Below are 27447 nucleotides of genomic sequence, written 5' to 3' on the forward strand. Positions count from 1 at the left end.
ACAGGGAGTGTAGACGATATAGATATATGAACAGGTATGCCCAGGTCAGTGTGACATGCTTCAGTGGTGATCCAAGTGCTAGAGATACTGGGAATAAATGACTCATTTGGCAAGGGGAGGAAGAGGACACTGTCAGGGAAGGCTTCCCAGAGCAGGTAGAAGTTTCTGGGGCCCTAGGTCCTTGACCACCCTGTTATTGCACCATCCCTTCTACCACCTGGGGTTAAAAAACAGACTTTGGTATTTGACATACCAAGTTTCATAACTCAGCTGTGTCCCTTGCTCAGCTACTGGACCTTCAGTGGATCATTCGTCTTTGAGCCCAAGCTTTCTCATTTCTAAAACATAAAACAATACCTGTCTCATTTTGGGGTCCTTCGGTATTAAATAACAGCGGTGAAAGTGCCTAATGCAGTGCCAGCCACAGAGGAGGTACTGAATGCATAGATGTGCTTATTGTCGTTGTCATTTTTAGAGTCCTTGGTTCACGTAGAGCATGAGGAGAATGAGGCCTGCTGGCACCCAGACCGTTCGGGGGCTTCCTCTTCATGGGCGGAAGTGCCTGGGCAAGTGTCAGCGGGGTTCCATGGAGTTATCTCACAGTTTGGATGCCACTAAGGGCTTGAGGGCCTTCAGGGGAGGCAAAATATGACAATTGCATGAGATTGGAGAAGCAAGAACAGTAAAACACTGTATCATGTGCCACTGCAGGACTGTGTTACAAAGCCTCGCTGCACTGCAGCCACTGCCCACGTGGTGTGGGGAGCTGTGCAGCGACCAACCTGAGAGCTTAAAGCAGAACAAGAAACAGATATTACTTCCCATGACATCATTGTCATCCATTATTTCCATAATTACTTGTTTGTCTCCGTCCCTCGTCAGACGGCAAACTAAGGTTGGGGATATGGTGTAGCTCGTTCAGGGCTGTACTCCCAATTGCTAGCCCAGTGCTTGGCCCAAAATGGGCATTCAAAGAGCAGTTCAAAAAATGGATTTGATCTAAGGAGCTTTTGGTAAATTCAAAATGTTGGCTCTCCTTGACTTTCTCTTGGGCTCCGTTTTCCTACCACCCTCCCTTAACTTACTCGCTCATCCACTGAGGTCTGTTCGGGGTCTCAAGTCTGTGCCCGGCTCTCATGTTATTCGGGCCCAATTTAACTCAACTGTGTCCCTTCACTTCTTTGCCTTTTGAAAGACAGGCTGCCTGCAATCCAAATATCTTTGTCTTAATGGAACCACTGAGATCCTCCAACCGTACTTGAATTTTCTGGTTGGGAAGATAATGCCCTGAGAGGTTCACTGACTCTTCAAAGTCTCACAGCTTGTTGAGGCACAGCTGGGAAGAAAGTTCTTTCCTCCTGCTTTCCCGTTTGGGCCTTTACCGCTACTCTGTGCTTCCAGAAGTATGTAGAGCCTCCAAGCTTGTGGTGAGGCCTCCACATCCAGAAAGACAAACCCTGCCCTCCTTAGGGCCTTGCTCAAAGGGGCCCCCAAACCTGGGGAACAGCGGTTCACACCATGTCCTCTAGAGTCAGGCTTCCAGGATTCAAATGCTTATTTTTCTGCTCACTAACTATGATCTTGGGCAAATTAATCTATATGAGCTCAAATTTGCTTATCAGTAAAACGGGCATGGTGATAATAGTACTTCCTTTACTACGAAGATTCAAAGAGACGATGCGCAAAATACCTTGTTGTGTTTTCCTCCAGTTGTGACACTCAAACTACCTAAGCAACTGGGGTCACATATTTCCTACTCTTGGAAGTTCAGGGAATTTAGTTCCTGTGTTTCTGAGTGGAGCGGGGTGGAGGGTTCGTTGCCACAGAGAGGACTCCGCACTGACTCCCATCCCCAGTAGGCAGAGGAAGTGCAGGGGAAGATGTAGTGCTCTTGGACTCGAGTGACACATTGGATCCAGTGCAGCCTGGCTGCACTTAAAATTTTAATGTAAATTGGCTGTGATGCCTGTTCAGGGGCCCAGATTTAGAAGCAGAGCAGGACGACTCTACACAGGCTGGTGACAGGCCCAGAGCAGCGTCCCCATTGGAGAATGTGGAGGGCGTAGCAGAGGGAGAATTTGCTCAGTCTGGCCTGGTGGCACTGTTTTATTAATGATCTGGAAGAGCAGAGGAACAGTGACTTTAATTAAATTTGCCGGTGATATTAAAAGATGTCAGGAGCCACTGCCGAGGACACAGACACCTTGTAGATGGCCCTGGGGGTGCTAGAAAAATAATCCAGGAAAGAGATGCAAGAGGCTGTGGGCTGAGTCTGGGCATCCGTTCAACGGAGGTAGAGGAATGTGACATGGAGACACAGGGTCATCATCTGCAGAATATACCCTAGGCCCTCCCTCTTTATCTGTATCTGTTCTGTTTCCAATAGATTTCTAACTCATCTTCCTGCTCGGGGCCTTGTCCGTCTTAAGCCATCCTAAACCCTTTCACTGAATTGGTTTTTCTGAATGACAAATGAGACCATGTCATTCTCCTGTTTAAAATCCTATCATTGGGTTGTCACTGCCCTTAGGCTACAATACCATCTCCTCAGCCTGGCAGAGAAGACACCATAAACTCAGCCTTCCCTGTGTGTCCAGTCTGGGGCACGCTCATCTTCTGCCCCTCCCGCTTCACACTGAGTTCCGTGTAATCCCATGCACACAGCATGCTTTTCTCTGTCTTCGCGTCTTTGCTTAGGCTGTTCTCTTTGACTCAAATGCCCTTCTCACTTTTATTTATTTTTTTTGACTAGAGCTCACTCATGCTTGAAGACTCATTTCAAGGATCACCTCCTTCAGAACGCCACCCTGGCTGCCCACACTGACTCTGTGGCCTGTCTGTATTCTCACAGCATTCTGCCCCTACCTTAACTTATTATAGTAAAAGTGCCTATTTGTGCAGCTATCCGTCCTTGCTAGATTGTACCTTTGAAAGCAAACCCCGCGTCTTCTGTTTCATTTCGCCTACCCGCCTCTAGTACCAGGCCTGGCAAATCACGAGCTTTTGTTAAATTTTGTGAAAATGAACTGATGGAAGCAGTACATTTGTGTGGGAGACTGTGTTGGGCGACAAGGACCCCCCTACCCCCCACAACCCCATAAGCCTGGGGACTAGGCACGTGTACCAAATGTTAGGGTGTGTGGGGCGGTCATACTGCTTCTGAGTCCCGAGGGGGCTGGAAGCTGATTGGGGGTCATGTATGTTCTATAACAAAGTGGGACATTTTGGTAAAATGGAGTGGTTAAAACCACAAAATGTGTGTTACCTGTGTGTAAGTTCTGGCTGTACTATTTCCTTGCTTTATACTTTGAGTAAATGGCTTAACCAAGACTCAGTTTCCTAAAACATAAAATAGGGATAAAAATAGTACTGATCTCATAGGATTGTTATGAAGATTAACTGAAAAAATACTTAGCATTATCACACAATAAGCAGGGTTAAGTGTTCATTACCGTTATTAATATCTTCATTATTTGGGGGTGGTTCTTGAGGGATCTCAAGCTGAGTCGTATACCTGAGTGTACTTTAGGACTAAGAGCCTTCTGGAACCATTTAGGTCTCTAAGGGGCTGGGGTGGATCCCCAGGATGTAGGGATCTGTCTCAGCTGCTGTCTGAAGCACAAAAAATTACCATTGGCTTGGTCATCTTCCTCTCAAATCTCAGGCAGAAACCATTTCCTGGCAGGGCTGGAAAGAACAACTGGGAATTACAAGTCATTTTCCATCTTTAATTCCAAGAACTTGGTGCAGGCATTTTACTAACTAGCCTCCTTTCTTGCCTTGTTTTCTTTCATCCTTTCCTTCAGTTCATTTGTTTTCTCAGGGAAAAGTCTTTCTACACGGGCCTCTGATTCTGAGCCCGTGGTAGTTTATTTCCCATAAAAACCTATTGCCACAGGTGTCCCTAAGACCAAGGAGAACAAAGACTGTGATCTCCCTGATTCTCCTGCTGGGTGAGAGAAGGAGGAGTCCCTATCTCCACTAGTCAGGATAACGTGACTGCCTCAGTGTCCCATTTCCTTTGACTGCAGAAGGCCAGCTCGCTCCCCTAACCTGTAGAAGAGCCTACCTTCTTGGGGTTGGCTGGCCTACATAGCTGCCACTTCCTGTCACCTCATTGGCTCTTGATCAAAGAGCTGCTCCAGCTGTGCCCACCTTCTGTCTCCTCCTGCATGGGGCTCATCAGAATCCACAAAGTGTGGGGTTTTCAGAGGTCAAGGCAGGGTGCCAAGAACCTTCTCTACCTACATTTCTCCAGGATGGGTGATTGCCAAACCTGTGAATGGGGTCTCTGTATGCATCACAGATTATGCACACAGAAAAGAGCTTTTTCAGTTTTTGAATATGGATGCTGAACACCTTCATCCGCCCTCCTCTTCCATGGTCATCCTTGTAACCTTTTCTCTTCTGAATGAGGTCAAAGCCCCAAGCACCTGCTGTGATGACCCCCTAGTTCCTGGACTAATGGGGAATGTGGGCCTCAGCACTTGGCTGCCATTCTGTGGAATATGAAACCAGGTTAATCCACAGAGCCTTTTGGGGGTAAGGCCTTCAAGATTACAGTATGCACCAAGGCGTACTGTGCCCTGAAGGAAATTTCTCTTTGAGTACAAGCCTTGGGAATTTAAAGATGTCCTAATAGACTCTAAAATCAAGTGAGGATTTGTTCATGCAATCTATATATTCTATTTCTCAAGTAAATGGCTACAATTGAGATCATAAAATGGCTTTAAAGAAGGCTGATGTTGGAGTATATAAGTTGATTCAGGCTGCCGTAACAAAATACCATGGACTGGGTGGCTTAAACAATAGAAATTAATTTCCTCACAGCTCTGGAGGCTAGGCTGTCCAAGATCAAGGTGCGGGCCAGTTTGGTTTCTGGCAAGAGCTCTCCTTCTGGCTTGCAGATGGCCACTTTCTTGCTATGTCCTCACATGTTAGAGATCTCTCTCTCTCTCTTTCTCTTTATGAGGTCACCAATCCTATCAGGTTAAGACCCTACCCTATGACCTCATTAAACCTTAATTACCTCTTAAAGCCCATGTTACTGTACAGTCACAGGAGGGCTGTACAACACAGGGATTTGGCAGGTGGTGGGGGGCACAATTCAAGTTCATAACGCTGAGGAAGCTACCTTAGTGACTACATATATTTATTCCCAAAACGTCCCTTTACTAAACAGCCACTAATGAACCACTTAGAATACCATGGTAAACAAAATAGACAGTCTTTGCCTTTCTATCATTCACGGTTTAGTGGATGAGTGAGACATTAATCATATAATCTCACAAAAAAAAGACCTTTAAATTTAAAGTTTTATAAATACCATGAAAAAAAAGTAGAGCGTGAAGAGAGGACATGATGGGGGAGTTGACCCTTTTGGAGGGGTGAGGGAAAGCTTTCCTGAGAAAGTGACATTGAAGCTGTGATCTAAAGGAGTGTTAAGAGGGGGGATGCAAAGACGTAACCGTCACGTCAGGCATGCATGGGTGATGTCATGTGCAAAGGTCCCGAGGTGGAAAAAACCCGCTATAAAGTCCATTGTTGCTGAAATGTAGCATGAAGGAGAATGGCAAAAGATATAGGGAGGGAAAGAAGGAAGAAGGTAGCTCATGCCAGGCTGTAGGTCACAGGAAAGACTGTGGTCTTTGTATTAAGAGCAAGAAGAAACTGCTGAAGGGTTTCAAATAGGGAAGGGATAGTGTAGGTTTGGGGTTTTTTAAAAACAAGATGACTGTGGTTCTATGAGGAAATGGATCAGAGAATGGCAAGAGTTGGAGCGGTGAGCTCAGTTTGGTGGTTTCTGCATAGATTCATCAGGCGAGGAGTCATGGTGTCTTGGGCTGTGGTGGGGAGGGAGAGTTGATAGGGTTTAGTGCTGGACTGGATGAGGGCCAGGTGGGAGAGGAAGGCTTGCAGACTCACTCTGTTTTCTAGCAGGAGTAACAGGGTGGGTGGAGGTGCTATTTTCTGAGATGGGAAACAGCAGAAAAGGAGCGGCACAGGTATGGAAGACAAAGACTTTGAATCCTTAAGGCGCTGTACAGATGCAAATCACATTCCTCTGTTACTAAAAGTACCCCATGTGGTTGTAGCAAAATAATGGCAAGTAGCTTTTTTTTCTTTTTTAAAGCCTTTGCATGGTTATTTGCATTTTATGCTATCTGAATGAGGCAGTGAATGGAAAGATGAGTCTGTAGTTTCAATTGAGTTTCTTCTGAATATTCATGCTCACTGTTTTAATGGCTTGAGGCCAGCAGATGAGGCTGCATTTCACCCCAAAATCTTGCTACTGTTAAAAAAACTTATTCGAGAGCCACTTGCATGCTTAATTAACAGTGATTTCCACCCCTTGGCTCTTCCACTGTTTGAGTTTGGAATTTGAGTGGCTGACTGATCTTCATCTTCCTGTAACTGGATACCAAAACTGTTTAATAAGCCCATTTTGCTGAAGGTCTTGAGCACAGTTTACAGGGCCTCAGGTTAGCTACACTGCAGGTAGCACTCACCACAGAATCAACTCTTTCGATCTCCCAAACAATCTCAGCATTTCAGCATGCCTGCAGAAGTTTTGCATTGAGAGAAGGAGTTTCTCCCAAGTGGGTTCAGTTGCACACAGACAAGGTGTTCTATTTTGGAGGTTAGCACATGATAAAAGTTCAATTCAATACACACTCTTGCAAACCTATGTTATGCAAGATTCGTGAATATGATGACTGTGAGGTAAAGAAGGCTGAAAACCCTAGAAATAGTATAAGTGGGGGCAGAAATTTAGGTTATCCTTGGCCTATTTTAAGTAGCTTCGTTAGAACTCTCGCAGATAACAGTAGGGTTGGGAGACAGGACAAGATGGGCATCACTTATGTTTCCATTACCAACATTCCCAGCTATTTTAAGCCATTCTTCAACTGAGTCTCCACCAGATGGTCCTGAGGACAGCGTAGCTATTTGTGCCTCCCACTGATAAGTATTTTTCCAAGTGAGAGACTGCCCCATATGTTAGTGTAGTATGTCATTTGAGGTGAAATATCAGTTTGTATTGGTGGGAACCTGCCATTTGCCATCTCCCTTTCCCTCATGCTTTGTCCTGCCTCTCTGTTCTTTTCTAGGTCTCTGGCCTGTCGGGAGGACCATTGGTGCTGCGGTGGAAGCCAGTGGCTAAGTCTTGTGTATGGCGTGGTTAAGGTTGCAGCCTCTCACCTCTGCCTTCCTCCATTTTGGGCTGATTACTTTTGTGCTCTTCCTGAATGGTCTTCGGGCGGAGGCTGGTGGCTCAGGGGATGTGCCCAGCACAGGGCAGAACAATGAGTCCTGTTCAGGGTCATCAGACTGCAAGGAGGGTGTCATCTTACCAATCTGGTACCCAGAGAACCCTTCCCTTGGGGATAAGATTGCCAGGGTCATTGTCTATTTTGTGGCCCTGATATACATGTTCCTTGGGGTATCCATCATTGCTGACCGCTTCATGGCATCTATTGAAGTCATCACTTCTCAAGAGAGGGAGGTGACTATCAAAAAGCCCAATGGAGAGACCAGCACAACAACGATTCGGGTTTGGAATGAAACTGTCTCCAACCTGACACTTATGGCCCTGGGTTCCTCTGCTCCTGAGATCCTCCTCTCTTTAATTGAGGTGTGTGGTCATGGGTTCATTGCTGGTGATCTGGGACCTTCTACCATTGTGGGCAGTGCAGCCTTCAACATGTTCATCATCATTGGCATCTGCGTGTATGTGATCCCTGATGGAGAGACTCGCAAGATCAAGCACCTGAGAGTCTTCTTTGTCACTGCTGCGTGGAGCATCTTTGCCTACATCTGGCTCTATATGATCCTGGCAGTCTTCTCTCCTGGTGTGGTCCAGGTTTGGGAAGGCCTCCTCACTCTCTTCTTTTTTCCAGTGTGTGTCCTTCTGGCCTGGGTGGCAGATAGGCGACTGCTCTTCTACAAATACATGCACAAAAAGTACCGCACAGATAAACACCGAGGAATTATCATAGAGACAGAGGGTGACCACCCCAAGGGCATTGAGATGGATGGGAAAATGATGAATTCCCACTTTCTAGATGGGAATCTGGTGCCTCTGGAAGGGAAGGAAGTAGATGAGTCCCGCAGGGAGATGATCCGGATTCTCAAGGATCTAAAGCAAAAACACCCAGAGAAGGATTTAGATCAGCTGGTAGAGATGGCCAATTACTATGCCCTCTCCCATCAACAGAAGAGCCGTGCCTTCTACCGGATTCAAGCCACCCGCATGATGACTGGCGCAGGCAATATCCTGAAGAAACATGCTGCAGAACAAGCCAAAAAGTCTTCCAGCATGAGTGAGGTGCACACTGATGAGCCCGAGGACTTTGTCTCCAAGGTCTTCTTTGACCCATGCTCTTACCAGTGCCTGGAGAACTGTGGGGCTGTCCTCCTGACAGTGGTGAGAAAAGGGGGGGACACATCCAAAACCATGTATGTGGACTACAAAACAGAGGATGGTTCTGCCAATGCAGGGGCTGACTATGAGTTCACAGAGGGCACTGTGGTTCTGAAGCCAGGAGAGACCCAGAAGGAATTCTCTGTGGGCATCATTGATGATGACATTTTTGAGGAGGACGAACACTTCTTTGTAAGGTTAAGCAATGTCCGTATGGAGGAGGAGCAGCCAGAGGAGGGGATGTCTCCACCTATACTTAATAGTCTTCCCTTGCCTCGGGCTGTCCTGGTGTCCCCTTGTGTGGCCACAGTCACTATCTTGGATGATGACCATGCAGGCATCTTTACTTTTGAATGTGACACTATCCATGTCAGTGAGAGCATTGGTGTCATGGAGGTCAAGGTTCTGCGGACATCAGGTGCCCGGGGCACAGTCATCGTTCCCTTTAGGACAGTAGAAGGGACAGCCAAGGGTGGTGGTGAGGATTTTGAAGACACATATGGGGAGCTGGAGTTCAAGAATGATGAAACTGTGTAAGTAACCTTTCAATATTCTATTCCCCTCCATCCTTTGCCATATCCTTCTCTCCTTCCACACCACTCTTTAAAATGTTCCTTGTATTTGTGTTAATGTTGAACTTTGGTTCCATCACAGGTATGCAGGATCAGCAGTCACGACAGGCAATTTTGCTCCCAAACTCTCCTTCAGTTTTTCCACTTGAAATTGTTTCCGGGCAAAGAATCCTGTGGCAGGATCTAAGGACACAGATTTTGTTCACTGAAACTCAACATGATGGCTGGTGGAGTGTGGGCTGACAGAAATTTTGATATCCAACTTTGGAGAATTCTTGTGACTAAGCAAGAGCTAGGAGACTGCTTGGGTCTGTCCTTCCTCCTCTCCTTATACCAACGGCTTAGACAAGCATTGAAGCCAATCCTTTGCACTCTGAGGTAGTGGTATCCCAGTCAAGGACATCCTCAAGAATGCAAGTGGCATTGCCTTTTTTTCCCCAGTGCCATATTACAGTTGTATTGTGTAACCAGATTTGAGGTACCTCTCCTTCAATTTGGAAATTGCAAAATTGGTGGAAATTCAGAGACCTGTTTAAATGCCTACAGGCTATTTTATGAGGCTTACACAGTCTAGGTGAGATGTGTCAGGTCGATTTGGGCACTGGATGTACGTTGGAAGAACAGAGCTCCCAGGGCCGCAGCCACTTGTCTTTAGTCACCAGTCTTAAGCTCCAAAATCTGGCTAAGCAGTGAAGGATAAGTCTCTTAAGAACTGTGGCAGGAAATACATCTTCTGTGTGGTCATCTCTTTCCACAGTCCAGAAGTAGTTTCTCCTGAAGTAGTTTTCAGGTTACTGCCCCATTTAGTCTTCCTCACACTGTGGGTATCAAACGTCTGTTGCCCCTGTAACCCTCCCCATGGAACCTTCGTGCAGTGGGTGTTCTGTCCTTTTTCAGAGAGAGAGCTGTGAGGAAGAAAGCAGAATGACTTACCCCAGGATCTGCAGCTTTTGGGAGGGTAGACTTTCCAGGGTGGCCAAGAAGGATGGGGATAAGAAAGAATCTTGTCGCCGAATTCCTGCTTGTGTCCAAAAGCAATAAGCAGTGGCAGGAGAACATGTGAAGAGCAGAGGGGGACTCTAGGAAGGGGGGATGTCAAACTTCTCCAAGAACCTACCAAAAACACTTTCTGTGGGAAGTGAAAACAGGAGAGCAAAGGAAGGAACTCATGGAGAAGGGGGTCTGTAGACAGAGGGAGAGGTGTCGTAGAAGAGCCTCTGCCCAGGTCTGGCCTTCGGACAGGGCTCAGAAGGGGGAGGGTGCTGCTGACAACAGGGCTCAGTGGGTCACCCAGGGAATTCTGCTCTTGGACTTTCTCAGTTTCTTTCTAATAAGGTGACTTTGGGCGAGCTATTTAGTCTTCACTGTAGACCTAAACTGTCTCATCTGTAAAGCCAGAATGACAACACTTTCCATGCCTAGAGGCAGGGTCAGATCTTTTCACAGTTCCTCCCAGCCCTAGGATTTTCTGTACCATTGACATAGGCTGCTCACTGTAGGTCATATCTGCACTAGCCAAAGATGGGACAGGGGATGTTGTCTCCTGGATGGAAATAGCCATTGACAAATTGATTTATTAGAGTTCTGTTTTGTCACTTTGCTGGGAAAGATAGTCATTTGTTAGCATAAGTAAAAACATGTGCCTCCTAGAGAATACTGTCCATTTATATGTGCTCTGGGGAGAGGGTTTATACATACAAATGAAGGATAGGCCCTCCCTGGGAAGACAACTCTGTGAAATTTCATACACATTTATGGCAATGCCAGTATCTAAGAGGTTATTTTTGGGCATTAAATGACATCAAGACCACAGCATTGCCCATAATTTGACAATCTTGTGGTTCCTCCAATTCAGTATCCATCTACCAAGGGCACTGAAGGATAGTTTTTGAGAGAGAGAGACACTTGGCTCCCAATTTCTTTGTCCCATTAATAATCAGTTGTGCCCTAGGATCTCTCAATATGCTAAACTTTCCTATTTATGTTTTCAGCTTGAATGCAAATATGCTTTATGAACGATCACTTCTGGGTGATGGCTGGTTCTAAACATGTATCAACAGATTTGAGATTATGGTCCAGGTGTTCTAGGGACTGGTGAACAAGTCTATGTTCCCGTCTACTCCTTTGCATTATTTTCTAGACATCAGTAGACTTAGACCACCCCTTTGGTCTTCTTTGCAGAACAATGAGTCCAAAACCTGCTAGTCTTTCCTCACATTGCACCCCTACACTTGATACTTAATTTTTTTATTTTTTTATTTTAGAGAGCGGGAAGTGGGGGGAGAAAGAGAGGGAGAGAAACATTGATGTGAGAGAGAAACATTGAATGGCTGCCTTCTATACATTGCCCAACTGGGACTGAACCTGCATACCAGGCATGTGCCCTGACCGAGAATTGATCTGGCAACCTTTCTGTGTGTGGGACAATGTCCAACCAACTGAGCCACACCAACTGGGCCTTGATAGTTTAAATTTTAATTTTACTAGAGGCAGTATGATTTAGCAGAAAAATGACAGACTCTAAGTTCTCTGGGGTAGGGTTTTGTCTCTGCTATTGATTTAACCATGTAGTTTGGGGGAATTTTATTAATTTATGAGATAATTTTCTCATTGGTAAAATGGGAGTAATAATGTTTCTCTTGCAAGGCTGTTATGATGAATCAAGATATTGTATGCAGTGCTACTTGTACACGGTATGTGCTCAGTAAATGAGGCCATTAATAGTAATATTGATGCATTAACAATAGTCTTCAGAAGGCACCATTGAAGTGATCATGTTACTTGGATCGCTATGTGACCCTCATTAATACACATGCTAGTTTTTTGACTACCATGAAGATTCCTAGTCTACATTCATAAAATATTAAAATATTAGAGCCAGAAAGGACCTTAGAATATCTTTAGAGTGGTGTTTCTCAGATTTTAATGTGCTGATGAACCGCCAAGGGATCATGCTAAAACGCAGTTTATGTTTCAAAATGTTGAGTAGGGCTGAAAATTCTGCATTTCCAACAAGCTCTCACTACTGCTGGTCCCAACTTAGAGTTGAAAGGCTCCAAAGCTCTCAAGTAAACCACGATTCTCAGGAATGAAAGTGGCTTTTCAAATGACTTACTTAATTGAATCATGAGTGCTTGCTTTCCAGTTCCTACTGAATTTCCAGTTCCAGGTCTGATTCAACTCTGGCTGAGCTAGAACCCAGCTCTTACCTGAAACCCTGCTCATTGCAGTACCAGTCTGGAAACTGAAATTAAAAACCTCAGGTTCTTAGACAGATGCTGTGTGATGCCTACAACAATTCCGTCTTCTCATCCCTCCCTCTTTATGTAGCTTTATTTGCCCACCAGGCCTGGCAGCGTTGTCAATTTTGCCCTCACCACACTCCTCTAAATCTATCCAGGTTGGAGCCAGACCTGTGCTCGACCAATGATATTGGATCCATGAATTCACTTACTTAGTTTTATACTTTACTTCTTCAAAGATGGTAAGATGGAAAAACACAAACTTTGGAGTCTAACAGACAGCTGTGAATCCGTCACTCATGAGCGGTATAACTTTGAGCAAGTCACTTCACCTGTCTGAGTCCCAGATATTTCGTTGGAATGATAGGAATAGTAATATCTCTTTAAGTACTACATACAAATGTGAAGAAAATGCACCGTTAACAAAAGCCTGCTCATAGAAGGTGCTCAGTCACTCCATAGACGTTCTTTAAATAACTGCTATGTACCAGGTACATTACTAGGTACTCGGGGGATATTGGTAATAAATAAGACAAGCTGGCATCTCAGCTCTCAAGGATATTCTTTTCAGGTGAAGAGGACACAGGCATACAGACAAATCAAAACACGTGGGAGAAGTGGTACGGTAGAGATAAGTTCAATAAAAAAGGAATAAAATCTCCTTGCTGTGAGTACCACACCACTAAAGTCTTTAAAGTAACCTTCATTAGGAGGGAGCAGTGAGGTAGATGCCTGGGAAGGGAGGGGTACATGATTCCTTTAAACTCACATTACAATAAACTCTTGGCATTTGAGAGGGATACTATTGCCACCTTCGTGATCTGGAAGAACCCCCAACCTTTGTGACTAGCACTACAGTACATTATGAGAATCGTGGCCTTTGAGCCCACTGCAGACAACAGCAAAGCCTCAGGGAGGTGCGGGTTCTGCCAGCACGTTAATCTCACTCACCAAGCACGTGACTGGCTCCTGTATCCCAGGCTCACAGCATGTCTCTGCAACATAACAGATTACTGCAGCTCATGGACCTTTGGGGTCTCAGGGAATAGTCAAAGCCACAGATGTCAAATATGCAAATGCCAAGGTCTGCTGTAATTAAATAGCATAGGCTACTTTGGAAGAAGAAGGGAGTGCTGGCAGTGCTGCAGATTTTCCGGCAAAATTAGACTGTTAAAGCTGGAAGGTATGTGACAGCCTGTTTTTTACAAATTATGAAGCTGAGATCCAGAGAAGGCAAGTGACTTGTCCAAGATCACACAGCTACACATGTCCTCACATACAGAAAGAAAGCTAGGGTTGGAAAGGAGTTTTTAAAAGCTACCAATTTAATATCCCCCCTTCCTCTTTGGATTTTTCCATTTCATTTTAACCCACTAGGAAAATGTTAACTTTGGAAAGAATATGGAAATTCTTGGGTGGAAGATGCTCAGGAAGTACAAATCCAAGAATATAATGTGACTAATATGTTAACTAACACTGAGAATATATTATGGACTATTTTTAATCTCTCGGTTCACCTTGAGACTGTTCAGGAAGGAAAATATTGAGCCCAGAGAAATTTTAAAAAACCTTTTTATTAGCAATGTCTTCCTGAGAAAGGGCGGCAAGCATAGCTGGAACATATTTCAGGCAGTGCTGGGAAGCTGCAAACAAGACCTTGTTATATGAAATAATGATTTTTTTTCAAAATGATGCAGGCCATTCTTTTTTAGGGGCATTTTTTTCGCCTGAAATTTCAACCCTTAAGACTCTTTCCATCAACATCTATAAAAATCTGGAGTGCTCCAGGACACAATTTGAACATTGGCTCAGCCAAGCATGAGGATAGTCTCTTTCCTGCCACGCAGGAGGACTGTTTGCCTCCAGAAGTCACCAAGGGCAAGCACAGCGAGGGGGGAGTCGGGTGGAGGTAGTGATAATTCTCCAAGGACTGGCATCCCTCCCTTGCTCTTCGCCTCTGCCTTCAGTACCTGACTTCCAGTAACAAGATCTCTCCCCAGCGTTAGGCAAACAGTCAGTCTCCAGGACCTATGGCTTCATGGAACTCACAGCGGAACTATGTACTTGACTTAGAGTTGCTCTCAAGAAGGGGATCCATAGCTAAGCCCGTTGTTGAAGGGGGGAACTTAACAGCACTGTAGAGCATTTCAAGTAGGCTGTTCAACAATGCTTCTCCATCTTCTGGGCCCAAAGCAGTGACTGAAGGCTATGTGGCCTTTGTAGCAGAGCTTTGGGTATTGTGCCCAGAAAGTTCCCACATCCTGATAATTTTTTCATTTTCTTCTTAATTATTGAAATTGCCAAAGGTTCTATCAAAGAAGGACATATTCCAACTGCAGGATCCATAAAGCACCCCAAATCTCCTTAAACCTCACATGTCTGCAAAAATCACCGCAAGTCGAGAGCCTTCCCAGTTCATTTGTTTTAGGTCGAAGGGTGCAGTATCCCCTGGCAACACTGGATCAGGCACCGCCCCCTCTACCTGACTTTGTCAGGGACCACATACAGTAGAGCATCCGGTGTGCCCGCTCCTTGTCTTCTTGTATTAATTCATCCTCCAGAAAACTCAGTGTTGCAGTGTCAGAGAGTCCACAAGGGACAATGTCAGGTTGGTTTCAGGAGAAAGGCATCTTGGGATTGGAGATGACCACCTGACTGGCCAGTCATAAAATGAAACAGTCTGATCCTCAGAGCAGGCTCTCCCACGCACTGTTTGTAAAGGCGCTTGTTGGCACTTCAGATGGTAATAATAAAGGGGTACCAATGGAGATCTGCCATGGCCTTGCTTATTTTGTCTCAACTCCTGGCTCTTAAGGTCAGAGCTTCCTTATTCATTCACATGAGTGACAGAAAGTGATATGTGGGCAAAGTGAGGTGGGTGAGTGGGGAGGACTCGCTCTTGTCGTCCAGCCTTTCATCAACTTCCCAGGTGTGTCTGGGTGGTGTATGAGCGCTCATTCCTTCTCTGCCTTGTGGCTGTGCCCCCATCAACTCCACAAGGAAGATAGAGGAAATTCAGAGCTGTGGGCTTCAGCTTATTCAAAGTGTTATTTTCTTGTTGTGTTTAAAGAGAGAAACTAAATTGTGCTTCCAGAAGCCAGTAGGAAGGCCTGGCAGAGAGCCAGTAGTATATACTTGATAGTTGAAGAGAGAGGACCCCTTGGTGTGCAAATACAGCATTCCCCATATTTAAATTCTGCACAGTCCAGAAGCATTTTGGAGGAATCAAATGCTTTGAGAAGAGTTTTGCTAAATGACCATGAAGGAAAGCATACGATATAAACATTCTCAGTTGGCAGGACAGTTATCATTCATAAGAATTATATTCCCATCCGTACCACCTACAGGGTACCCAAGTAGGAAATCACTTGGATAAGTATAGAAGAAGGTAGAGTTGAAAGTAAAACTCATCTATTAGGGAAGAATTTGCTTTTATGAAAACTGAGTCATCGCTAGGTATGTGTCTATATTTAAGTTCAGCTATCGATGTGGCACCATCCCGACCCACTCTAGCTATGGGTCAGCATGCCTACCTAGACACCACCTGGTTAACCTGTCCTTGCCTGAGCCCAGCTCATTTGCCACTTGGTTGTTAGGTTTCACAAAACCAGTTATTCATGATACAAACAAGACTCTCTTGTATGTTCATTCATTGGTGCTCTCCGAATGGGTGATATCGGGACAGTAACTTAATACTCAGCATATGGCAGCAGAACAATTTATGGATTATGGATGACTAATACTGCCATTTCTCCCTAGTGGTCCATCCTTCTCTGGAGCTCTGGTCTTGATTTGTCTTCCATTTGGTTCTCTCCTTGTGTGAACTCACATGAGCACTCCTTGTGAATTCCTTACCACCGGACTCTCTCTTGCTGATCTGTGGTGATGTAGGGTGCACTGTCCACTGTCACTAGGGCTAACCATTGTCCTGGCTGCAGATCTTCATATCTGCAGATCTTCAGTTCCCTGTTCATACCTCACCTTCTGTTCACGTGCCCTTCTCTTATACTCGCTCTCTCTTCTAAACGTCTTCTGTTGCATCTCTTCTTTCTCTGCTGTGCATAGTATAGGCACTGAGGACATTGGTGCTGTGGTTTCTACTCCTGCTTGCACTCCGTGCCTCCCCCGCTGTTTCCATGAATCCTGTCTCCTCTTTTATTCTTATCCTAGTCTCTGTGTCCCCTTCCTTCACACTGTTGGCATCTGTACTCAGGTTGCCTTCGGTCTGCCGTCTGATCTGCGATTTCCCTGAATGATCAGGAGTGAGCTGCCTATCCCTTAAGAAAGCCCGTTGTTCCCACAGAAAGAACTAGCTTCATGATAATACCAAGAAGACTGATATCTCCCCAGAAACAAGCCATGCACTGTGGTGCTCTTTTCTCCTTCACCACAAAGTGTTTGCCAGTCTGGATGTTAAGACAAGAAGGCTGAGTTGTGAGGATCTAGCATAGACCGAAATTGGCACCAGAGAACCGTCAGAGGCAGAGGGTGCTCGGCTAGGCCCCATGGTCTCAGCCTCCTGGCATCTCTGCTTCTCTCTGTGGCCTTCTTCTGTACTGCATCCAGTTTGCAGTGATACCTGTAGGCCCAGCAGTCCTGTGTCATGCTCCTCCCTCCATATATGCTTTCAGCTCTTACTGGGAAAGATCTTTCTATTCTTCCAGCTCAGATCTCAAGAGAGAGAATCTGATCCCTGCCCCTACCCACCATCATTTCTCCAACTTGGCCATGTGAAGACCGCTGGCCAGATACGCGTTGGTTGCCCCGTATCAAGTCAAGCTCCTCTCCATCCCCTTCCCCAACCTGACAGTAATCAGCCATACTGGATGGTGGGGTGGAAAAACGAAGTTGCCTTGGAGATCCCTGGCAAGCTACCTAAGCAGTTGTGCAGGTGGTGGGCATGTCACTTAGAAGGAAGTCCCAGGTGAGACAGTCGTCTATCATTTTGAAACTGACACAGTATATGAGGTTTGCAGTGCTGCTGGGAGAGCATTTATTTTACAGGGGTCTGTGCTGAGGCAGTAGCCTGGAGCATGGGAGAAACAGCCACCTCTCCAGCCCGCTGCCGCATCAGATTCATCAAGCTGACCGTGGATTCAGCAGCCGAGATTAGGCTGACCTCTGCCCAGACCAGCAGAAAACATTTCCAGAGCCTGATGCTCAGGGACACAAATCTCAAGGCTACCAGGGTCATTTTCCCCCCCTTTACCCTCCTCTGCTCTGTCCTTTCCAAGACACGAGCGTCAGAAGATAATCTGCTGTCATTTTCAGGTGCACTATTTGGGTACTGAGTCACTTTCAAAGCCTCTTCCTGGGTTTGGGTTTCTAGAGCAGCCTGTGTTCCAGACAGAGGCAGAAAGCTTCCCTTCCACTCATGCTGGCCAGGGATAGAATGACAGCCTTTCCCACCCCTCCCCTCCCCTGCTGGACAGCTGGTCAGCTGGACTCTGCAGGAGCCAGCAGGCACCCCATCTTTATCTTTGGAGCTGTAACTTGATGCCTTTCCAGGAACTCCCCGGAAGCCAGAGCATTCTCATCTGCAGGTGGCACAGTGTGTGACTGTCAGGTGCCCATGCCCCAAGGCCAGGGCTGGGCTGTGCAATAAGTCTCCTCCTAGGTCAGCTCCAGTCTGTTAGTAGTGGCTGTCCAGGGGCCATCTTGGAAAGGATGGTTGAGACTGCATCTGGGCTCATCTGTGGATGTAAAAATGAAAAGACCAATGTCTGTCAACGCTAGCCTAGGGACAAGAGATGGAAAGAGCTTCGTGGGATAAAGAAACTAGGAATCTCCATTATTAGCATGAAGATGCCACTATCTCTCCAATACTGGGCTAATCCTAATGGGAAAAACTCATTGAATCACACTTCGTCATCCTGCATAACAGAGAAGCTTCTTATGTTCCTTGTGTGAATCCACAAGGATGTAAATCCCCTTTGGACACATGAAGCAGATGATTTCCTTATTAGGCTAGAATCTTCTAGAACCCTTCTGACCTGGAGGGTTTCATTAAGTTGACCAGCGGTTCCCAACCAAATCCCTGCCGCAGGCCATTTTAATTATAGGCCCCTCCTCATGGAGCCCATGTTTTAGAAGATTATTAGCTGAAAATTAATTGGATTTCCATTTTTTTCATAAAATATAGCAAAAGATAACTTGTGTTACTATGGTGAGTTAATATAATTCTAGCCACAGCAGAGAGAAATGACATTTTAATTAACCTGTGTGGACTATTGGAGTAGAGAGAACATAACCAAGGGCCAGCTTTCGAAGGCACTAACTCATGTAAAATGCTTTGAAAATACTAAGCACTAATTGCTAAAAGTTGTTTTGATGTGAGTGACCCCACGGGGGATCATAAATATAGACTGGCAGGGGCGTCCAACCTTTTGGCGTCTCTGGGCCACACTGGAATAAGAAGAATTGTCTTGGGCCACACATTAAATACACAAATGCTAATGAAAACTGATGAGCAAAAAAAAGGTTTTAAGTAAACTTATGATTTTGTGTTGGGGCACATTCATAGCCATCCTGGGCTGCATGTGGCCCGTGGGCCGTGGGTTGGACACCCCTGTAAAGAATAAATCAGAATATAGGGCACAGCATTGATTATCTGGGCTTTACCATTGTCCAGATCTTGGGGAAATATTACTCTTGTTTCTTTCTTTATATAATAAAATTTCTAATATTTATACAAAAATATAAACAAGTATAAGGATATTGTCATACCTATAGGGTTAATATTACCATTTTCTTCAGATTAGTTAATGGAGTTTGTAAAATACTAAGTAATTGACCCTAGAACATGGAGCTTTTAAGAATTAGTATCAAAACCTAGATCTTCTGCCCTGGCTGGTGTGGTTCAGTTAGTTGGAGCGTCGTTCAGTAGCCAAAAGGTTGCGGGTTCGCTTCCTGGCCAGGGCACATACCTAGGTTGTGGGTTCAATCCCCAGTCTGGGTGCATGTGGGAGGCAGCCAATCAATACCTCCCTCTCTCATGGATGTTTCTCTCTCTCCCTTCCTCTTTCTCTACAAGCAATGAAAAAATGTCCTTGGATGAGGATAAAAAAAAAATAAAACCCTAGATCCTCTGATTCTAAATCACATGATCAGTCTGCTGTGTTACATATTTTAGCATCAGAATAAGGTCATGAGGCTGAAAGTAATAGGCTTTCTTCTTCTCATACAGAAGAAGCTAAGAGCACATCCCATATTTTTTCCTGAATGGCAAGAATTGTCTTCTTTCTTCTTAATTCAGGGGCAAGTAGGCCCAGGGAATTTGGCAAGGGCCAAATAAATCCTTAACGCCCAGCTCAGAAATCTGGATTCTGATCACCCCGACTGCTGGCTAAAATCCACCGTTGCCCAAGCCAGTGCACAGAGGATTCTTGTTTGTGCCACTTCACCATCAGGGGCTACCAACAGGTGATGCTTTGGCCTGCTGCCTGGGCAACAGGGCAAGGCTGGCTCAGGACCAAGTGTTGCGATTCAGGGGCCTCCTTTGATGCCATGTCCATGGTATCTGACAGCATCCAGGGTTAGAGGGGGTGGTGATAGGAGAGAGCAGGGGATTCTCAGTTGCAGCCCCTGGAAAGCCCACGAGTGCCCTCCAAGACAGTGAGGCCGGAAGCCACAGGAGAGCAGAGGCAGGGAAGCGGGTGTCAGTTGCTAAGGATGCAATTAGCAGACATTTGTTGAGCTCATACTGTGGGCTGAGCACAGTGAGAGAAGGCACAGTCCCTGTCCTCAGGGAATTCCCAGTCAGGTGGAGAAGAGGAGTGTGTGAGAGAGCTGTTATAGAAGAGGGGGCCTCTGAGAGCTGTGGCCACACAGAGGCACAGCCCCTGGCTTTTTGTTGGGATGCAGTTTGGAGTCATTCAACTGAATTTAAACTGCAGTCATTGTGCACCGGCCCCTCCCACCAGTCAACTCAGGACTGGTTAAGAATGGATAATTGGCTTTGGCTTGTGGGGCACAAACCAGCTCTAAGTAGAAGTTGGTCTTGGGAGTAAATGGTTCCTGGGCAGACCCTATCCACAGACTACAGAAGCACCTCGTTCTTCCCCGTGTCTATCGGGAGTGCCTTACTCTGTGTCCCATTATAAGGATACACACACACACACACACACACACACACACACACACACGCACGCACACGCGCACATCTGCTGAATGAATGAGTGAGTGAATAAAGTGAATTCCTGGCATGTCCTCTGATTCTGTACCGCCTCCAGGTTGCAGCCAGCCCAGGGGACATGGGAATAGAATGAACCCCTTGAGCATGAGGAGCACGGGGCGCCCACCATCCCCCTCTCTCTGTGCCTTCTTCCTCTCCTCTGCCCCTTGCAGGAGATCCACGGAGCCCTGTGGGCTTGGATGTCCCTGAGTGACTCCACAGCCTGAGCCCTGCCCTGCACCAGCTCCTTAGAAGGTCTGTTTCTGGACTGCCTTTGATGCTCAGGGGACACCCTATAATTCAATTAGGAGCTCCCTCCAGGGAACATGTAATTATGTCCTATCTGGGCCTCGTAATGACAACCCCCTGCCACTGTGCCCTGCTCAGCTGCCCAGAACCCTTTGCTGGGAGGGAACTAATCTGCTCAGGCCAGATTGGATGCAGTTCTGCAGAGCCCTTCTCAGAAGGCCTCAGAAGTCAGTCCCCACTCGCAGAAAGGGCCGCCTTGGGAGACAGTGAGGGTTAATTCCATCCTGCTCTGCTTTTTGCCACACACGAGCCCTCCTGTCCAGGATTGTTCTGGGAGTGGCTGAGTGGGGAGGCTGAGAGAGCTCCATTCTGGTCTCATGGCTGGAGCCCCTGGGTGTCCCCAGCCCTCCTGGGGGTTAGAAGAGAGATGAAAAGAGATTAAAGGCATTTGCCCGTTTTCCAGGTTAGTTTGGGGGCAGAAGTGGGGAGTGAGATGATCTGAGTTACCTGGCATTTTACCTGGATAATTCAAATGGTGCACTTTGGAGGGAAGGCTGGCTGTTCTGTTTTGAGCAGTAGGGGAAGTTGCCTTAGTTCTCTGTGTGTCTTCCTTGGCTCCTTTGGGCTTAATTTCTGTAAAGTGTTTTAGATGCCAGGGCAGCACCTCAGTCTGATGTGGACACTGCTCAGGGTGGTCTCTCCCCTCACCTCCCCGCCTGCATAGAGGTCTACTTGAGCTCTCCTCTTGAGGAACTCAAATTCTTTCCCTGCTGTTATGTGGAGTCTGCATAAAGGCCACTGACAAGCTGTCCTGGGTTGAATAGAGTCCCCCCTCCAAATTCATGTCTACCCAGAAGGTCAGAATGCGACCTTATTTGGAGGTGGAGTCTTGCAGGTGTATTGAATAGTTAGTTATGATGAGGTTATACTGAGTGAGGGCGAGCCCTAGATCCTCTGCCTGGCATCCGTATAAGAAGGCCATGTGATGACAGAGATGAATGTGCAGAGTGGCACAGCTACAAGCCAAGGGACACCAGGGGTTTCAGGCAAGCACCAGAAGCTGGGAGAGAGGCACGGGATTGACTCTCTGTCAGAACCTCTGAGGGAGGTATTGACCCCGCTGACACCTTGGTTTCGGACTTCAGCTTCCAGAACACATTTCTGTTGTTTTTAAGCCACCAAATTTGTGGTAGGTTGTTACAGGAGCTGAAGGAAACTAACACGCAAGCTTTGCGTAATGCCTCCTGTAGACTTCAGTGAGGGAGGGACCTCACACTGGTGGTCAGGTGGTCAGCGGATGGCGGAGAGACGTGCTTCCCCTGGGGTCACCTGTCCTCAGGATGCTGACCCACAGCTCCCGAGGCAGGAGGAGACCAGAGGTCATTAAACAGCTTTGTTACGTGTGCACTGGGGTGGTAAACCTTTCGATTCCCATTGGTAACTTAGATAAATCTCCAAAAAATAAAAAATAAAATGGTTCCTTTCTCTAAGCCACATACCCAATCAGTTTAGTTACATTATTACAGGTATTATCACGGCCTCCTCTCTTCCAGTCTCCTTAGTCCTGGTCCATGGATAGCTCTTAACTCCCCAGAGGCTCTGACCGATGCTCCACAAACTGCAGGCCCATTCCTCACTTTCCACGCTTCCAATGGCTAAACTCTGGGCCACTGTGCAGTTAAGTTTTTCATCCTGTGACTGGGGAGACTACAGAGCGTCCCATTCTTCAGATCATCTCTCCCTTTGGAATTTCCTGGTGTCTGGCAGCTGATCCAGAGACACAGGTGTATTACCAGCTCGTCCTGACACGCAGGCATGTTACCTGCTTCCCTCTGCAAAGCCAGGAGGGCCTGGCGGGAGCATGACTGAAGATGCAATGGGCAGGTGAGCCGTGGCTGGCAGCACTGGTAGCTGAGTGGGGGGACTGAGTGAGTACTGGGGAGTATTTTGTTTTGTTGTTTGCATAATGAAATTGCCAGTAACTGAAGTGCGAGAACAACAATTTGGGTGGAAGCCCACACACACATAGTGGGGTAATAGAGTAGAGTGATTAAATGCTCAGACCAGGGGCTACACAGACCACGTTGGAGCCCCAGCTTGGCTACTGGTTGGTGATGAGATCCAGGAAAAGTTAGCTAACTTTTCACTTTACTCATCTATATAATGTGGATAATAATAGTACCTGCCTCATGGGTTGTTGCAAGGATTGAACACAACTACAAAACATTTAACGTAGTGTTGAGTCTAAATTACTAGTCAGGTGTGTCTTGTGCTAGCTCTTTGTTAAGTAGTTAATAAAAATCTTGGCCACGTCACAGCTGTTCTGACCTACGTGGGCCAGCATTTTGCTCAGTTTCCCCCATCAGTAATTACAGTTCCTCTCTAAGCCCAAGGTGAGGTTTTAGGAAGAGACAGTTGATCTAAAGATAGAAAGTCAAAGAGCCTTGTCTGGAGGAAGGTGGAGGGAAACATTACCCGAGCTTCCTTTGACGGTGTCAGGGAACATGACAGGCCGCTCTCGGGAGAGCAGCCCCAGGCCTGGGTAGAAGGTGACCTTGAGGTTGATTCCTCTGCATCCTGATGTGGACTTTATTGAGCTTGTTTGGGAGATGAGAGGAAAGAGGGCAGGAACAGAGAGAGAGAAGAAGAGTAAGAGGCGAGGGAGGAAGACGGGCTGTGTGGAGGATGGGTAAAGTTTTCTTGTCTCGAGGATAATTACATGTGAAATCACTTGCTAGTGGGACTCTGGGGCTGGGACAACTACAGTAATTACAGCGCAGGCTTCCGAGGACTCCTGGGCATGTGTCTGAGCAGCACGTAGGCAGTGTTGAGGCCTCTCTCACTCAACCCTACTCCCAGGCCCCAGGGCTCACCAGCTACGCCAGAGCCTGTTGCTGATCAGGAAGCTTAAACCAAACAATGACTCTTTCAGGGGGGGAGTCCCATCTGTGGGCTCCTGTGATGAAAACCACAAGCCTGTGGGGCCTGGGCTCCTCCAGATGGAGAATCCTGCTCTTGGTGGCCTTGACCTGGAGCAAAATAAGGAGCAGTCCCCCCCAGTGCTGTCCAAGGTGCTGTCCTTCCCCCCTCCCCCACCCCGTGCCACCCAGAAGAGGAAGTTTAGAGACCAAAGAATGAAATATTCCCCAGCCTCATTCTGGTTTTCCCAATCAGGGCCTCGTACCTTTCTTTCTTATCCTTGTATTCGGAGAAGACTCACTCTTGCATTCATCTTATGTAAGCAAGGCAGTTTCCTGTCACCTAATGTGAACATGGTAATGGTTATCTGCCATGATTATGTTACAAGGCAAAGGTGAAGGGATTTTGCAGATATAATTAGGGTTCCTAATTGGTTGACTTTTAAAGCCTTGGCTTCGAGGGAAATCATTCTGAGTGGGCCTGACTTCATCGGGTGAGCCCTTTCAGAGAGGTGAGAGACCCTCTCCCGCTGCCCTTGAAGAAGCAAGCCACGAGTTCTGCCATGGCAAGGAGGTTAATTCTGCCAACAACCACTGGAATTTGGAAAAGGACCCTGAGCCTTAGATCAGACAGCAGCCCCACCTGACACAGGGACTGCAGCTAAGTTGGACCTAGGCTTTTGATCCATGGAAGCCGAGAGGTAACAGTCAATGCTGTTTGTGGTAGTTATGCTGTAAGAGAAACTCGTACAGCACAGGAGAGGCAGAGTCAGGGCTCACATACAGGTCCACCTGCCCCCACAACTGATGTTCCTCACCTTTCCACCATGTAATACTAAAGTTTCCTACCTACCCTTCCTTTTTGTTGTTCCCCTATCCTGCAGTCCCTGTGATTTGAAGTGCCATAGACAACCATTCTAAATGTCAAAATTATGCCCAAAATGTACCATCAATTCTTGTGATTTGCAATCGTTCTGTTTCATAAAGTCGCTGAAAACACTGAATTGGTAAATACTGAAGCGTTGCTCATGGGGGAAATACGGAGTTAGGTTTCTGTGAGCCTCTGGTTACAACATTTTCATTAACTGATGAAACCTTGCTCTAAGTGTGTTTCTGTTTAAAGACACTTCATTTAATATATACTGTTGACTAATTAACAATAAACTCACAGCAACAGCACCATAGATTATGCCTGAACAAAGCTCACTTAACGCGCACTTTCTCCGTAAGGCACATCATGGCCTCTTGTGCTCAGGAACACTAGGCAGCACTTGAGCATTATGCTTAGGAGCCATTTGAAACTGCAAAATCACCACCACTACCAACAAAAAAACTCCACTGAAATATGAAAAACATGGCACTAAGTAGACCGCAAAAGGCAGTTGTTTGCAGGTGGAGATGAAACAAGAAGTCAGAGCATCGCCATGGTCCACCTCCCCTGGGAACGTGTAGTCAGGTGGCCCAAATTTTATGAACAGTATGTATAAAAGAGCTTGTTCATTTCCCCTCCTCAGATCTTTTTCTAGTGTTTTTTTTTTTTTTAAATAACCATGTTGAGCTAGACAAGGGTCAGGAGTCAGGGCCCTTTTCTCTTGCTGGGCTTCTTTGGAGAGCATTTATCTTTAACAGTATTTCACAGCTCTTCTAAGGCACCACGGAAAGAGAGAAACTGAGTCACTCCCAATTTAAAAAGCTGTTTGCACATCACTGTTTACTAAGAAGCAAAATGTGTTGGGGGAGCCTTGAGCTTTTCGAAGACAGGGATTCAGCCCCTCTAATCGTCCAGCCTGCTGCCAACCCAGATTCCTGCCAAAGGTGGTTTGCCTTGAACTCCCCAGCCATAGCATCGTGGACGTTACAGATCCTCCACTGCCTGTAGGGGGGAGACACCCGCAGCAGCCGTTACATTTCAAAGAATGCTGAAGGGGCGCTGGCCAAGTGGCTAGAGCTGGGTGTGGGTTGGCCAAGCAAGATGCCTTTTCCTTTCTTTCTTCTGCCTCTGGTGAAGGACAGCAACCAGCCCTGGCTGGTGGTGGCTTTGAGACACACTTGTAGTGTTCCAGAGGAACATAGCCTCTGATACATAGCCTCTAATTCCGACATTGGGACATGCTGTCTTCTGGCTCTGCGTGCCTGCCTTCTACTCATCTGCTTTAAAACCAGCTTTGCTGAGCACCTGTCTTCGCGCCTCCTCATTAGTGACGTTGGAGCCTTTCCCTTCTTCCGACCCTGCTAACTGCGGCTCATTAGAACTCAGGGGAAACAGCTGTGTGTGCAGAGACACAGCTGCTGTGAGGCCAGACATGGGGCCTGGGATTTGGGGCTGGGTGACAGGGTGGTGCAGTGATTTTCTGGGGCAGGTGAGCTCATTGGTTTCTTTTGTCCCCCTCCTATCCCCCTGCACCCTTCTACTGCACCAAAGGAAAACAGAAAACAAGGATCCGTTTGGCCACGTGGCTGTCTTTGGGTACCGAGCCTGCCATGTGTGGGGGACCCTACTGCATCCTCAGTCAGCCAAACAGAACAGAATCCTGTGTTTCATAGCTGGTACAGTGGAGCAGCATCTCCACCGAGGGGGCTAGGGCATCAATTTCCTTCTTTAAGAAATTGAAGAGTAGACCCGATTCCACCTTTAGAAGTCCTACCTAGGAGCAAGTGTGGGTGTGTAGGCACACGGTCTTTTCTCTGCCGTGACTTGTTGAATTTAATCATGCGGATGTATGAAATCCAGGGTGATTTGAACTGCAGGTTTAGGGGCTTTGTGTCAAATTGATAGGGAAGGAATTTGGAAGCGGATGAGGGATTCTTCCCTGAGACTCCTATTTGATTTCAGAGCCAAATAAGCATTTTCAAAAAGCAAAAAAGAAGCCGAAATAAGGCTTAATCTGAGAATTACTATGTGTCATAAAAACCACATCTCATAATAAGAACTCCGCTTTTTCACTTCATACCCAGTCAGCAAATATGATTAGTGGGTGCTTAGTAAGATCAGGGCACTGGGCTAAGAGAGTTACCAGATGTCTCCAGTTAACACAGTCTCACTGAGCTCCTCGCCTGTGCCAGCGCTGTGCCTGGCACTGTCTGTGAAGAGCGATGTCAGGGAGTGTGGAGCCTCAAAGAGCTTACAGTGTGTCAGGGGAGAGCAAACTAGTGAGCCAGCAGAACGATCTACCACCTTAGAGATAGTTCCTGAATTCAGGGGGATTACAGTCTTGTTAGGAAGGTAAAACATAAACCTATGAGTATTTAAAAAAACCAACAACTATTGAAGATAGTAACAGAAGAATGCAGTTGACAGCTGAGTTATACAGACTGTAATGACTCTAAAAATTCACTAAGAGAGATCTTTACAAGCTGGGGACAACCCAAGAGACATCATCTTTTTGGAGATAGCTTTTGAGCCATATCTTGAAGGGTGCATTACTTTTGTTTTTTGCTTCCTATAAAAAGTCTTTCTGTCAAATGGAGGTGAAGAGAAGGAGAGGTTGTGGCAATAGAAGGAGACAGATTTCTCTAAAGATATTTCTGGTATCAGAATCTAGCTCTTCATGTCTGAACATACGCTTTCAACCAACGTTGTTAGAGCCCCTCCGCTGTGCTCAAAGCTTCGGCACACGGTGGGAATACAGGGACTCTTCAGACACAGCCCAGGCCCTGTGGAGCTCACAGTCCAGGATGGCGGGGGAGCACACCTGTAAACAGATGGTGACAATACTCTCTGAGGCGGACGATCACGGTGTGTAGGAACACAGAGGAAGGCGTGATTAACCCTGGAGGAGGGACAGTGAGAGGGGCGTGGGTGCAGGGGCAGAATCCACAGCCGATAAGTAAGCACCTTACTGAGAAATGTGCTGTGAAAGGTATACATGGC

At 46.5% G+C, this 27447-nt stretch overlaps 1 protein-coding gene across 5 annotated transcripts in view; it reads left to right on the forward strand.

The window, feature by feature from the left end:
* Nucleotides 1–27447, forward strand: part of SLC8A3 (solute carrier family 8 member A3) — a 124813-nt gene that overhangs the window by 11036 nt on the left and 86330 nt on the right. For 4 of the 5 annotated variants that reach the window (XM_054567347.1, XM_054567350.1, XM_054567349.1 and 1 more), the window contains exon 2: nt 7110–8955. In XM_054567347.1, coding sequence (XP_054423322.1) covers nt 7172–8955 — 1784 coding nt within the window. In that variant the 5' untranslated portion in view covers nt 7110–7171. Of the gene's footprint in view, nt 1–7108; nt 8956–27447 lie in introns of those variants that run through there. The other variant, XM_054567348.1, reaches the window with a different exon arrangement.

Source organism: Pteronotus mesoamericanus, unplaced genomic scaffold (assembly GCF_021234165.1).
Source record: "Pteronotus mesoamericanus isolate MK-2021 breed Mesoamerican mustached bat unplaced genomic scaffold, CSHL_Meso_final contig_182, whole genome shotgun sequence".
Classification (NCBI taxonomy): Eukaryota; Metazoa; Chordata; class Mammalia; order Chiroptera; family Mormoopidae; genus Pteronotus; species Pteronotus mesoamericanus.